The 13,601-nt window shown below is 41.4% G+C and overlaps 1 protein-coding gene across 6 annotated transcripts; it reads right to left on the bottom strand.

The window, feature by feature from the left end:
* Positions 1–1,107: 1,107 nt before the first annotated feature.
* Positions 1,108–13,219, bottom strand: arl13b (ADP-ribosylation factor-like 13b). Of its 6 annotated transcripts, none has more exons than XM_086069975.1 (10): positions 12,683–13,219; positions 7,824–7,894; positions 7,498–7,747; positions 6,543–6,648; positions 4,829–5,031; positions 4,483–4,597; positions 4,271–4,400; positions 3,974–4,096; positions 1,908–1,976; positions 1,108–1,473 (listed from the first exon to the last, which is right to left on the bottom strand). In XM_086069975.1, the coding sequence occupies exons 1-10, from the start codon at positions 12,739–12,741 to the stop codon at positions 1,397–1,399; spliced, it is 1,203 nt and encodes a 400-aa protein (XP_085926101.1). In that variant the 5' UTR covers positions 12,742–13,219; the 3' UTR covers positions 1,108–1,396. The 6 variants fall into 6 exon arrangements, with proteins under 6 accessions (XP_085926101.1, XP_085926103.1, XP_085926100.1 ...); XM_086069977.1 differs by having other exon boundaries at positions 1,108–1,335; XM_086069974.1 differs by having other exon boundaries at positions 1,108–1,976.
* Between the last annotated feature and the right edge of the window lie 382 nt (positions 13,220–13,601).

The following is a 13,601-nucleotide window of genomic DNA, read 5'->3' as shown; positions in this document are numbered from 1 at the left end:
TATCATGTGATTTACACCACAACTGACGCTAGTCAGAAGTCACGTAGGATTCCTAGGACTGGTTTGCCCTCTGCAGGCAAAAACAAATAACTGCATGGGGTTGTAAAAAAATAAAAAAAAACGCTTTTTTTTCCTTCCAATATGTGTTGTATATATATATATATATATATAAATATATAAACATATATATATATATATATATAAACATATATATATATATGTATAAACATATATATATATATAAATATATATATATATAAATATATATAAATATATATATATAAATAATTAAAATTTATATTTATATATAATATATAATTTTTAATTATTTGTTTTATCTCACCCTTAAAGCTTTTTAAAGATTAACATTTTACACTACACGAAAAGGTCATGATTAGCATTGCAGTCGATGCATATTCGGATATTTCTGGTTATTCAGAAATATGCGAACTAAAACGCACACGAGCGAGCGAGCGCGCGCGCACACACACCCACACCCACACACACCCACACAGGGTTGTGTTTGTTGATGAAAGTGCGTGCGCTCCAAGTCTTTTCATCCTCTGGCCGGAGTTGCAACACACACATTACAGCCCCCAGGTGCAGCTTCAAAATCGTCAGCCAATACATTCAAATGTTTTGCTCATATCATGGATGACATTTTCAGCCTCGTGCAAAATAAATAGCCATGTTGGTTTTCTCGTGGCTTTTCGCTACTTGGCAAACTCGGTTGAAAAAAAAAAAAAAAAAAACATCCTACGGGTATTTATGCAATCTACACCGGAACATGTTCAGGAAACCAAGTCAATGACCTGAAAACGATTCCCTGACAGCCAGCTCAATATCATCGGACGTTTATAGTAAGAACCAGAGGCTTACATGTGCCCACGTCAAGCGGTCGCAGATCGATGCTTGCCCCTACAGGCGACGCTTTTAAGCCCCAATAACAGCAAAGGTATCGATGCAGTATAAGAGCAGGCGGCGATATCATTAGGCTCAAAGGATTAAACACCAAGTTCATAACGCTGCATTTTCCATCTTCGTGTCACGCCAATGAGACGACAACCAGAAACGACTCGGATAGCTCTCACAAAACAGTGATGCAGCTGTTTTCATTTTCTTTAATAACCGTAAAAACATATGGTACATGAATAAACAATTGTATAGTAAACGTTGACATTTTCTGCGAGTCTGTGAAACCAGAGTTTGGCGCGGCGTCTGAACAGGGGACCCTTCTCCATGCTGCTCCTTTCTCTTTTACGTTGCACGTCCCTGCTCCCACGCTGCGGTTTTCCCCCCCAGACATGCTGCGGACTGCTGTTTACATTCCACTTGCTTGGGACAGAAAGCAAAAAGGGAGAGCCGTGATTTGGGGGTCCCCAATCAGCAAATGAGGTTACAAAACCACATCATGGATGTCACTGTTAGGCTGTGGCTTATTTGCGACAGGTGGGAGTGGCTTCTTGGAAAACTCTGTGGAGCGGGAAGAGAATGTTTGGCTAAATTATTACACGGCCAAGCGGATCACGAAATAAAAGCATGCATGACACGAGGCGAGCAGAATGCGTTCAAAGGGTGGAGATGCTGTATGGAGATGGACGGATGCACGGATGCACGGATGGACGTTAAGACCAACAAGTCGTTAAGAGATGATCAAGCCCGACGCTGTGGAGGGTCAGCGGCATAAAGAGTTAAAGCTCGGCTTCAGTGTTTCCTCTGCAGTCCCAAATGTCGCCTATAATGACAACAGCAGCCCTCCCATTATTACCCTGAAGAGAAAACACTTCGAAGCGTTAGTGAATGAGAAAGAAAGAAAAGTCAATCATTGTTTGGAAGCATGAGATTGATTAGATGGAAGTTGTTCAAGAATGAAATGACGACTTTGGATTCGACACGGCTGTTTTTACCAGAGGCTTTTGAATCCCACAGAGGCTCTAGTTTGGGCAGTCGGGAAACTTTAGGTGATGCCCATCCAACTACAATAGAGGGGGGGGGAGTAGACCATTGAAAGATTTATCAGGTAAAGTAATGTAGCTTTTGGTTGTGATTCCCAACCACTAAATACGTCCAGAATTAAGACAAGAGTAAATTAAGACAAGAACATCATTACTTGAGTATACTGTAATGTGTACTGTATACTTTTTGTGACATTTAGGTTTGGTGGTATGCAGTGAAATTTTTATAAGGTAAAGTATGTCCCTCGGCTCAATAAAAACACATTGGCACACTATATATATATATATATATACACACACACTAATAAATACACATAGTACAGTGGTAGTAGTATGAGATACAATGATTTTTGAGGGTTTTTTTTATGCAAATGGTGGTCAATAGAATAGAATAGAATAACATTTATTGTCACACAAGACACAATCATGGGGTTTCCATCCAATCGTTTCAAATGTTTTAAGCAAGTTTAATGAAAATGTGCAAACAGACCATCTGTTCTTCTTTTGCAAATATTGAGAGGGGACTCCGCCCCTGTAGGTGGCGGTATACACCGTAGAGATGTGATCCACCAGTAATTTAAAAGAAGAAGAAAACCAAGAAGCGACTGCGCCGTGCGATGATGTCGTATGAGTTTGATTTTGTAATTCTTGATAAAACCGTAGCACTTCTTTGTTGTTTTCCATCTAAAATTGCATTAATATTGGCTTCTTTAATTAATTCCAAAAAGATTTCTGTTTCGTCGTCCCCCCAAACATACCTTGTCCGCCATTGCTTTGGGACTACAAACATGACGTAATATCTGGTCAAAATGTGCGATGTGTTTCCATTGTCAAAATTAGCATTTTCCTTTTTTTCGATACGCTTCAAAATCCACCTCTTGCAAGCGTAAAAACTTTTTTTTTGGGGGGGGGGGTGAATTTTGGGCCCTTTTTCAAATTTCTAGCATTTCCATTCAGTTAATTTTTGCATTTCTTGAAAATTTGAAAAAAAAAAAAAAGGAGTGCCTGGAAACCGCACTCGTATAACAATGTTTACAAACATCTATTCTACATTCTTTGAGAAAAATGACTAACATTACTGCGGCATACTGAGCAATTGTGACCATCTCAATGCATGTCCGTCTGTCAGGTGGTCAAGGTGCACACACCAGAAGGAGCAGCACAATGCCCATTGAATTGAAGCAAGGAAAAAACAACAGGGCAAAAACTGTTTATCGCTCTACCTTCTATTTGATTGTCATTACTGTTGTCAAATAAAGAAAGAAGTTTAATATTAGAGAGTACTAGGGGACTAAAAAAAAATCGATTCTGCAATATATCACAATCTTACAGTGCGCAATTCTCGAATCGATTCGATATGCGGCCGAATCGATTCTTAAACAACAATTTTTGGGGTGAATATTCAACAAAACGTCTTTCTTAGGGTCAGGATTCACACATTAAGCATGGAAGAATGTTATATTAATGGAACATTAAGTTTTAATATTTTATGTCAGTGCTGTTCAAACATGAAACGGACTGCAACCTGTTTGTTAAATGCAGTGGCTCAGTTGTGAGCCTGAATTTTCAGATAAATAAATACATTTTCATACAAATCTTACAGTTTACATGTAGAAGTTTACTGATTAGCATTTTCTAAATTTGAGTAAAAAATAAATAATCGCAATAATCAATGTATAGATTCTCATCGGGATTAATCGGTATCGAATCGAATCGTGACCTAAGAATCGTGATACGAATCGAAAGGTACTAGGAAATTCACACCCCTACAGAGTACTATTAGTTTGGAAGAGTACTAGAGTTGGGAAAGCTAATTTGAGATATGATTGCTTTGGGTTACAAGCGTGGTCATGGAAAGAATTCAACTCAAATCTCAGGGCACCACTGAACAACTAATGCGAACACTTGACAGTCTAAAAGGCAACAGCAGCTACCTGCTCCCTTCTTGGTTTCGTCAGACAATAAAGAAAATCCCAAATTCAAATGTCTTTCGTGCAAATCAAGTGGAGAAGACTCACCTGGAAGTGGCGGAGGGGTCGGTCGCTGTGCTTGCCCCTCCTCCGTATTCAGTGGGTCCACGCGGTGCTTCCTCTTTAGGTACAATTTTCTCACCTTTTTCTTGCCTTGCTCAGTGGCCGTGCCTGTGACAAAATGTGGCGCAATAAATCTGAAATGATTGGGCAGAATTCTTCAAAAGTGCCTTCAATCTCGTTCTTCGTTCAAATGTAAGCGAACAGCCGGTGTGCATCCAAAGTGAAATACAATGAAAACCCGAAGCCGTTTTAAACGGTGGCGCGTGGCCCGGATGCACTTACTTGAGCTGGAATGATCGGGTGTTTGTCTGGCCTCGTCCGTCTCTTCCTCGCACTCGCCGTCCGCCTTCAGACTGTTGATGGCGCGTTCCTGCAGCTCTTGCTGCCTTTTCTCGCTTTCTTTATCCCCACTCTGAATACAAATTTATGATGGAAGCGAAATTGGTCTCGCTCGCAATCACATTTTGTTTTCATGTTTGGCAGACTTCTCACACCTCGGTGATGACATTTTCAATCGGCTGGAAGGGGTTGAGCATGTTTTCTTCATCGGGTTCCTCTCCGCACATCTGCCTGCCCTCTCGTTCGGCCTCCTCTCTCTCTTGCCGTTCTCTAGAGGAAGAAGAAAAAAATGTATTAACCTTTTGGCATCTTCATACACACGTCTTTGGGAGGGATGTTAGTTAAAGAAAATAATATGCTCGGGTCAACTGTGTTTACCCTCGAAGCGATGGGGGTGGGGGGGGGGGGGGGGGGTGCTAAATTCGTTACACTTTGGTTGTAGAGAACAAGGACAGATATTGTCTTCTATTCTTGTCCATCTTGCCGTAGCTCCTTGCTCACCTCTCCTCTCTTATCCGCCGGACTCGTTCCGCCCTTTCTTTCTTATCCTGCTCTTCCTGAGCACGCTGCTCCGCCGTGTCGTTCTGCACGCGCTCCGTAATGGCCTCGTAATCCTTGGCAATGTTGTTGAGCAGCCAGCTCAAACCCCTTTTGATGGACTTGTCAACCTTCTTGCCGTAACCCAAAACCGCAGAGCACGGCTCCTGGGAAAGGAATACAAAAGTATTTCGTTAGCGCTGCAAAGTTTAAGGCAAGGCAGCTTTTATTTATAGAGCGCATTTCATATATAAATGTGCTTCACATAATTAAAAGGACAATATTGAAAAGGAATTACAAACAAAAGATATTTAAAAGCAATGTGAAGAAATCAAAAGTAGCTTATTAAAATAACATTCAGTGCAGGAACAACATTTTAGAAAACAAGATTTAAAAAATGCTTTGAAAGACATTATTGATATGGCGAGGAAAGTCATATATTTTAACCTCGACTTAAATGCATTCTTCTGTTGGCAGCTTATTCTAGTTGCATACAGCATGACAGCTAAATACTGCTTCACCATGTTTGCTTTGAACTCCGGGCTCCTCTATTCGACCCGAATCTGCAAACCTCAAAGCCCTGATGGGTTTACATTCCATTAACATTTCTTTAGTGTAGGGCTGTCAAAATGTATCAATGAATCAACAAGTATTAATCAATGATCAAATTCTTCGACAACTATTTTAACTCATTCGCTCATTTTAACAAAACGTACAGAGGCTTTGACGCAGCCTCTGACCTGAAGAGATCGTTTAAAGCAATGGTAGTTATAAAAAAAAAAATTTTTTTAAACGGCCAGCAGATGGCAGCAGAGTATAAGAAATCAATCAGGGCCATGTTGCAACAAGCTCTTTTCCCCAGTGTTTGACAGGTTTGTGAATATTGATGAAACTTAGCTATATTCTAATGATAATTGATGCAAAACGGAAACAGCTACAAATATACTTTTTTTTCTGATGAAAGAAGAGACTCTTTCTTTTGGTTGGTTCGATGTTTTTATAGCAATAGAATACAATATTCTGCGGGCTTTGCAAAATCAGTCAAAATCCAATAAAACAGCCGGGAGCGAAGGGGGTGGCTTCAGTGAAAATGGCTGGGAGTGAATGAGAGTGAATAATCGTGTAAGCTTCTCTTTTTTTTTTTTGTATTGTCCAAATCCTCTGATCTCAGCATATCAACCGTAATTGTTCACTAATTTCTGTAGTCCTTCATGAAAGAAGACTGATTATCTTCTGTGTTTAATCAAAACAAGGCATTTGTAAATATGTTTTTTTACTTTGGAAAACAATGACAGAACTGGTAACAGTACAACATCAATCCCCCCGCCCCCCTTTTTTTTTTTAAACCACTATACAAATATGAAGTACTAAATAAACAGTAATCAGGGAAAAAAAGGCTTTTGTAAGACACTTTAATGCTAAATTAAAATGAATCCGATTAATCGATTCTACAAATATTCGACAGCACTACTTTCATGTATTCAGGACCTAAGTGATTTATAAACCAGTAGCAAAACTTTTAAGTCTATTCTCCAGTTGACTGGGAGCTATTGAAAGCCTTGAGAACTGGATTCCAAGAGTTTCTATAACCGGCGGCGCTCATGTCACTCAACGTCCATTCTACAGCAGGTGCAGAAACACTTACGAAACACTTACGAAACACTTACGAAACACTTACGATCTGACAGAGACACTTGTTCTCATTGACGAGCTTCTCCAACGACAGGTTCTCAATGATGTCCGCTTCAGCCATGGCTCCTTCCTGATCCTGTTTGTTGGCAAGTCTGCAAGCAGAGACAAGAACAAAGTGAAAGTTACAAGGTTTTTGCTGCCTACAAAAGTTGGAGCCAATCCACCTGTGCCTATTTTATGGCGACTTTCACTCTAAAACCTGTGAAATCATGAACGCTTGCTGCCATTAGTTGACCAGCATTGTTGGGTGTCCAGGATTACGCTGTCGCTACAAAGTTGCTCCAGAACAGCCGCAAGTAATGGATTTTTTTTTTTTTTTATCGCAAATGTGCCTGAAAATGTTGTGGATTTTCAAGCAGATAAGTAGTGTTTCTCCTGTGACCAATCACAAAAAAATATGAAGCGGACAATAGTAAAATTACATTTAAAAATAAATAAAAAGTCACTGTAATTTATGTAATTTCAGCCTTAATTTCTTAAATCAGTCACAGAAAATGAAGAATGCTGAATAGAAGGTATGACATTACAAAACATTTTACTGTAAAAGCTACAAAAAGTTCATAAAAATTAAATAAATACTTTGTTGTGTTTTTACTTTTGAAGGTGAACGCTTCGATGGACTACAAATAGTCAAGTTAACAAATTAACAAATAAAAAATATTTTTATGAGAAATTACTAACAACCATTTAACACGGCCACATTTTGTCAAGTTAAATTTGATCAACTTTGCTTTTTAACTGTACACAATAAAAAAAAATGCATTTATGTCAAGCGTTTTAGTGTAATATATGTTTTATGAAAAATAACATTCAAATGGAGCAAAGGCCGTCAAAAGAAAAAAGGTGTGTCTTTAACACATGCACTTCGACCTCAGTTTGAGGCAGCAAAACCCCTGAAAGACAAACATAAAAAGATTTTGATTTCCATTGCATCCACTCACACAAGCACAGGCTTCCCGGCGATGCGCGGGTGCTGCAGAACCTCTGCCATGGTCTCCCGCGTCTCTTGAATCCGCTGCACATCGCTGGAGTCCACCACAAACACCACACCGTGTGACTCGGAGTAGTAATTCTTCCATATGGCGCGGATCCGCTTGCCGCCACCCAGATCGAAGATGGTGACCTCAAATTTTCCCTGCTTCAAGTCAACCTTCGAAAAACCCACGGTTGGAGCAACATCCTGGGGATTGTCTGGAAAGCAAAGTCAAAGGTTAGACAAAGACAAAAGAACAGATGAAAACCACTGGAAAGTAGACCAGGTCCATACCTCCTTGGATTCCTCGAACTGTGGCGGTCTTTCCTGCGTTATCCAGTCCGACCATCACCAGAGTCACTTTTCTGTAGAAGAAGAAAGAGGATTAATCCTCCTCTTCCAACTTGTTAGGGGAAGCTAGGGCTGGGCAATATGGCCCAAAAATAAAATCGCATTTCTTTCAGTCATTTAGGAAGACTACGATTTTAATCTAATAAACCCAACAAATGTTTATTTAAGGGTTTAATTTATTCCAAAATAATTCCTGTGCAAAATGTTCAGACAACAATAATGTATAGGGATTCTAAATCAGTTTTAGCAGAAACTTAATATTCATAGTTTGCTCCCAAAAACGTATAAAAGCGTTCTATTTTAAATACTGTCATAGCCCCAAAAACTTATTTATAAGTTTGTTTTTTTATGCTAGCGCATACAGAAAAGCTTTGATGCAGGCTCTGACCCAAAGAGGTTTGCTTAAAGCAACAGTAGTTATTACAAAAAAATGGCCAGCAGGTGGCAGCAGAGTATAAGAGATCAACCAAGGCCATGTTGCCACAAGCTCTTTTCCCCAGTGTTTTCAACAGGTTTGTGAATAATGATGAAACATAGCTATATTCTAATGATAATTGCCGCAAAACGGAAACAGATACAAATATCCTTTTTTTCCTGATGAAAGAAGAGGCTCTAATCGTTCTTTTGGTAGGTTCCATGTTTTTGTAGCATTAGAACACAATATTCTGTGGGCCTTGCAAAAACAGTCAAAATCCAGTTAAACAGCAGGGAGCGAAGGGGGTTGCCTCAATGAAAATGGCTGGGAGTGAATGAGTCAATTGCCACAATGAAATAGTTGGTAGCTATTGTAAACATGTGTTGTTCTGCCACTTGTGGAAAATGTAAACTCACAATAACATCTGGATGTAAAAGAACATAAGAACAACGGTTAATTTTCAATGATTCCATTTTCAAAATGACGATAAATCAATCAAATAAATTTGATTTATTGCCCAGCCCTAGGGGAAGCTCGGATGGATTGTTGGAAATTCCATTCATTTCAATGGGGAAAGATAATTTGAGACATGAGTGTTGAGTTATGAGCATGATCACCGAACAAACTGAACTCACATCTCAAAGCACTACTCGACATTTTTAGCCGTAATGGTCATGCGCCGAATGAACAATCAGTTTGTCGCTCAAACATGCTCCTCTTGTGTACTCATCAAGTGACAAATATAAACAGTATACATTCATAGCCAACAAAGGATGCGTGGATGCATCCAATTCCAAGGCGATGATCGTCATCACATACACTCCACGTGCATTTGTCTCCATTCTTCATACTTAACTTGGACACTTGAGTCTAATCGACATTAAGCGTTAAATCCATCTAAACGTCCGCTGGAGCCAGTTGGCTTTCATCAGAGCAGCTTCATAATGTAAATCCACGGCACGCCGATATAATGAGCACCCACTACCGGCGACCACGTAACACTCCACGTTGTCCGTTGCAAGCCCCTCGCGAGAAATGTGTCGAAGGAGTGAGTCTCGCTGAACAGACCGGAATGAGGGATTAGATAAGGATTTCTGACTAAATCCACAGGCTTGGATGACTCACGTGTACCACGTGGGTTGGGCGTAAATCTTTATCCTCACGTTATGATTTCCGACACCTTTATATGTCTCTTTATCAATGAATTGTCACACTACTGGTTTATGAAATTACCTAAAATCTTACCAAATGCCTGAATGGAAGATGGGAACAAGGTGTTGCCCTCCATTATTGTCAAAGTAGTGCAGTAGGTGGAATGAGGTCATGTTTTTATTCCTAAAAAGTACATTTTTATTAAAATTTATCGCAAGTTAAATTCAAGTTGTACTTGAATGTTTAAACAACAAATTTCTATATTTGACATATTAAATGTATTTTATTTACATTTAATTCAGTGATTCTTTACCGTACCACTAATAAGTGGGACATGATAAACAAGTTAGTCTTTGTTTATTTACCTCAACGACATTCAGATTTTTTTCTGGGTCCCCATCCGAGCACGTGAGGCATGTGCGACGGGTGCTCAAAGCCGAGAAATGTGAATTCCATGTCCCCAAGACCGTCTTCCTTGGCTACAATATCGCAAAAGGGGAGTTGCATATGGACCCAGCCAGGGTGGCCGCTTTCTCCGAGTGGCCAAGGCCCACCGACCGCAAACAATTGCAACGTTTCCTTGGCTTTGCAAACTTCTATCGAAGGTTCGTAAAGAACTACAGCTGCATCGCAGCCCCACGTACAGCTCTCACCTCTACTGCAGTTCCTTTCCGCTGGTCGCAAGAAGCTGACTCCGCTTTTAGCGACCTCAAGGACCGGTTCACATCTGCCTCTGTTTTCATCCACCCTGACCACTCATGGCAATTCGTAGTGGAGCTGGACGCCTCAAGAGACAGGAGTGGGGGCCGTGCTGTCCCAACGGCTAACCGAGGACGGGTGTACACATGCGCCTACTTTTTCCGCAAACTCTCTCCCGCAGAACGCAACTACTGGCCTAAGAGGAGTGGCGCCACCTACTGGAGGGGACGAACCAGCCATTTGTGGTATGGACCGACCACAAGTACCTGGAGTACCTCAAGTCAGCCAAACAATTGAACCCCAAGGCAAGCTAGATGGCCCCTCTTTTTTGCCCGTTTCCGTTTTACCTTGTCTTGTGTCCCAGGTTCAAGGAACACAAAACCTGATGCCCTGTCCCGCAAGGACGACCCATAACCGATCTTCCCACCAACTTGCTTCGTGGGATCAGTGGAACTGGGGATCTAGACAGTGGTCAAGAACGCATAGGGCGGACTGCCGGATTCCAGAGGTGGGTCTCAGAGAATCCTGTTTGTCACAGACCATGTTCGCCCCCAGGTACTGAAGTCCCATCCCATCTCACTTGCCACCCTGGAGTTAGAAGGACCCCGTCTGTCCTGAGCCAGCGCTTCTGGTGGCCCACCATGGCGGCGGACACTCGGCTATACGTTGCGTCTTGTACGATATGTGCCCGAAACAAGACGTCGACAAGCTTTGGATACCTCCGCCCGTTGCCAGTCCCCAGCCGCACCTGGTCCCACATCGCTCTCGACATCGTTACGGGCCTTCCTCCATCCAAAGGTAACACAGTCATACAATCACAAATGTCGAGAGATTCTCCAAATCCGCCCACTTCATCGCTTTGGTCAAGCTCCCCTCTGCCGCAGAGACCGCTAACTTATTGATTCAACATGTGTTTCGCATCCCCGGCATCCCACAGGATGTGGTTTCAGATAGGGGTCCCCAGTTCACTTCACTTGTCTGTAAGCCCATATGCTCTGCCCTTGGCATCTCCGTCAGCCTTTCTTCTGGTTACCACCCACAAACCAACGGACAAACCGAACACGCCAATCAACAACTTGAGACCGCCCTCCAATGCATGTCACACAGCAACCCTTCCAACTGGAGCACCCAGCTACTCTGGTTCAAATATGCTCACAATTCGCTGCCAAACGCCTCCCTGGGCATGTCTCCCTTCGGCCGTTCTCTAGGGTACCAGCTTCACCTTTTCCCCTCCCAGGAGAAGGACCTGGCAGTCCTGGCAGTCCAGGGCTCCTGTCTCTTCCCCATGAGCCTTGCCCCTTCCCTTTTCCTTTTTTCCCTGTGTGGGAGTGCGCACTTGTGCTGTTAATCAGGGTAAGGAGAAGGAGACGCAGCCGAGGCAGTGGCCAGATGACAGCAATCATTATCACCACAACCAACCTACATAAGCCATTCCTGGTTTGCACCTCGTCGCCAGATCGTCTTGTCTTGTCGTTCAGTCAGTCGCATACAGCCAATATTGTTACTCCTGTTTTAAGTGCCCTGTTGCTCACCCATTCCGTCTTGCTCTCACCCAGATCATCCTAACTGGCTCCGGCTGTGTTTGTACTCTCGCTTGCTTGCTCTCCTGGTTCCCGAAGCCCCGGACCAAGCACCTTCTGCTTAGACTCGATTTCCTGCCTCCCTGTCCATTTTGTGAAGTCATTGAATTACTCGCACGTTAATCTGCACCCCCCGAACCCCAACAGAGATCATATTATCACAATATAAACTCACGATACGATAATTATCACGATATAGTGAGGAGGTTGGCAAAAAGGTCATAATATTGTAAAAAATAATAAAAAATAAAATAGCTTATGCTAAAAAAAATAAAAGCACAATTTTGTGCTTTTGTACATAACAGCAATGCATATCAACCACCTACAATCTTTAATAACGCTTAATTTATTTATTGAGGTACTTACTTGCTAATTTACGCACACATTGAGTTCCTCCACATATTGACTCGTTTCATAAGCATCTTACGTTCCTGACAATTAGCGTGGATTTTAAACATAGTTAAACTGTACTAAAAAACTAGCCAGTAGCTATCAGAGGATGCTAGAATTGCAAAAATGCAAAAACTGATTTTTTTTAAAAATGTGCTGCTTTTAATATCACGACATGACGACGACGATATTGTGGCAGTTTTAAAATCGCAATATCACGATATTGCCGTTATCGTTGCATCCCTAGTTATGAGTTAGGCTGGTACGGCCGATAACATCTTATTTGCGGTAGCAAGACAAAAAGAAACTTTGTGAAAAAAGCCATAAGTGTGTCAAACATGACTCACGGCAAAATAACAGATTACCAGCAACATACACATCACGTTAAAATTTATCCGGCGATTGACCAATCAGAGCCAGAGATTTGCCGGTCATGGAAAAAATAACCACTGCCATATAATAATTTGTCACTGTTTTTCGACTTTTGTGTATCAAAACGTACTAGTGGTATTGGCACAGGTTATAGTTATCGGTGATGTACTTTTTTATAAGGTAAAACGACTTACCTTGCCGGCTCTCGCCAGCGTTTCAGCCAGTTACAGCAATTCGCCATGAGGCTAAACATGTCAGGCCAAGTGCGGACGTCTGCAGTCAAGTGGTCATCGAGCCTCAGGAGTCCCACCACCACTTTTCAGTCACGTTGTGGCGACCGTTACCCTAACTACATTATGAGAAGTCTTCGATAGCATGAGCGGCCATTTAAATGCTTAACATCACTTCCACTTGTAACCTAGCAGGTGAGAGTCCAAGTAAAGCGAAGCCCCAATCGTAGAATTCATATCCAAAAATTCAGAAAACCGTTAACTGCCGCTCACGCTAGCGCTTCGCGCTGATGGTAACCACAGATTGTTGAACTCCTTTTAAATTCGACACACTTCAGTTACCTCGTGAGTAAGAGTTGGCTTCACCATGAACTGCGAGTCGGGTTTTAAAAGAGCGCAATACCAAAACGAGTAACATGTTTACATTGCGAACGAGACACTTAGCAATTAGCCTCCTTCCGCTTTGCTGCGCCTTCTTTTCTGTTGCTAGGATGCAGGCGTGATGACGTCATAATTCCTCGTCAAATAAACCCTGAAAGGGATCCATCTTGTTTTTTAAAGAGCGCCTCCAGTGCACAATCTTGACACTACGCATACGCGCGACGAAAATAACGGGTAAATATTTCAGTACAGTACTACTCTATTTATAGTAAGAGTGAATATTTCAGTACTACTCTATTAACATTATTTTAATATTTAACCAATAGTTTATTCCAATAAGTTTTTCGATATTTTAATATTTAATATTTGCATTATCTGGATGAAAATTACATAAATTTATAAGGAAATATGTTTCAAGTTTCTTTTTTTCAGACAAAAATACTTGCTTACTTTTAAGACACATCTCAGTCTCACACAGGAAGTGTGACAGCTCTGACAAAGT

Source organism: Leptonotus elevatus, chromosome 2, assembly GCF_054856555.1.
Source record: "Leptonotus elevatus isolate MCC_2025b chromosome 2, RoL_Lele_1.0, whole genome shotgun sequence".
In the NCBI taxonomy this organism is placed as follows: domain Eukaryota; kingdom Metazoa; phylum Chordata; class Actinopteri; order Syngnathiformes; family Syngnathidae; genus Leptonotus; species Leptonotus elevatus.
Note: the sequence above shows the minus strand (reverse complement) of the source record. Positions and strands in the feature narration are given on the sequence as shown.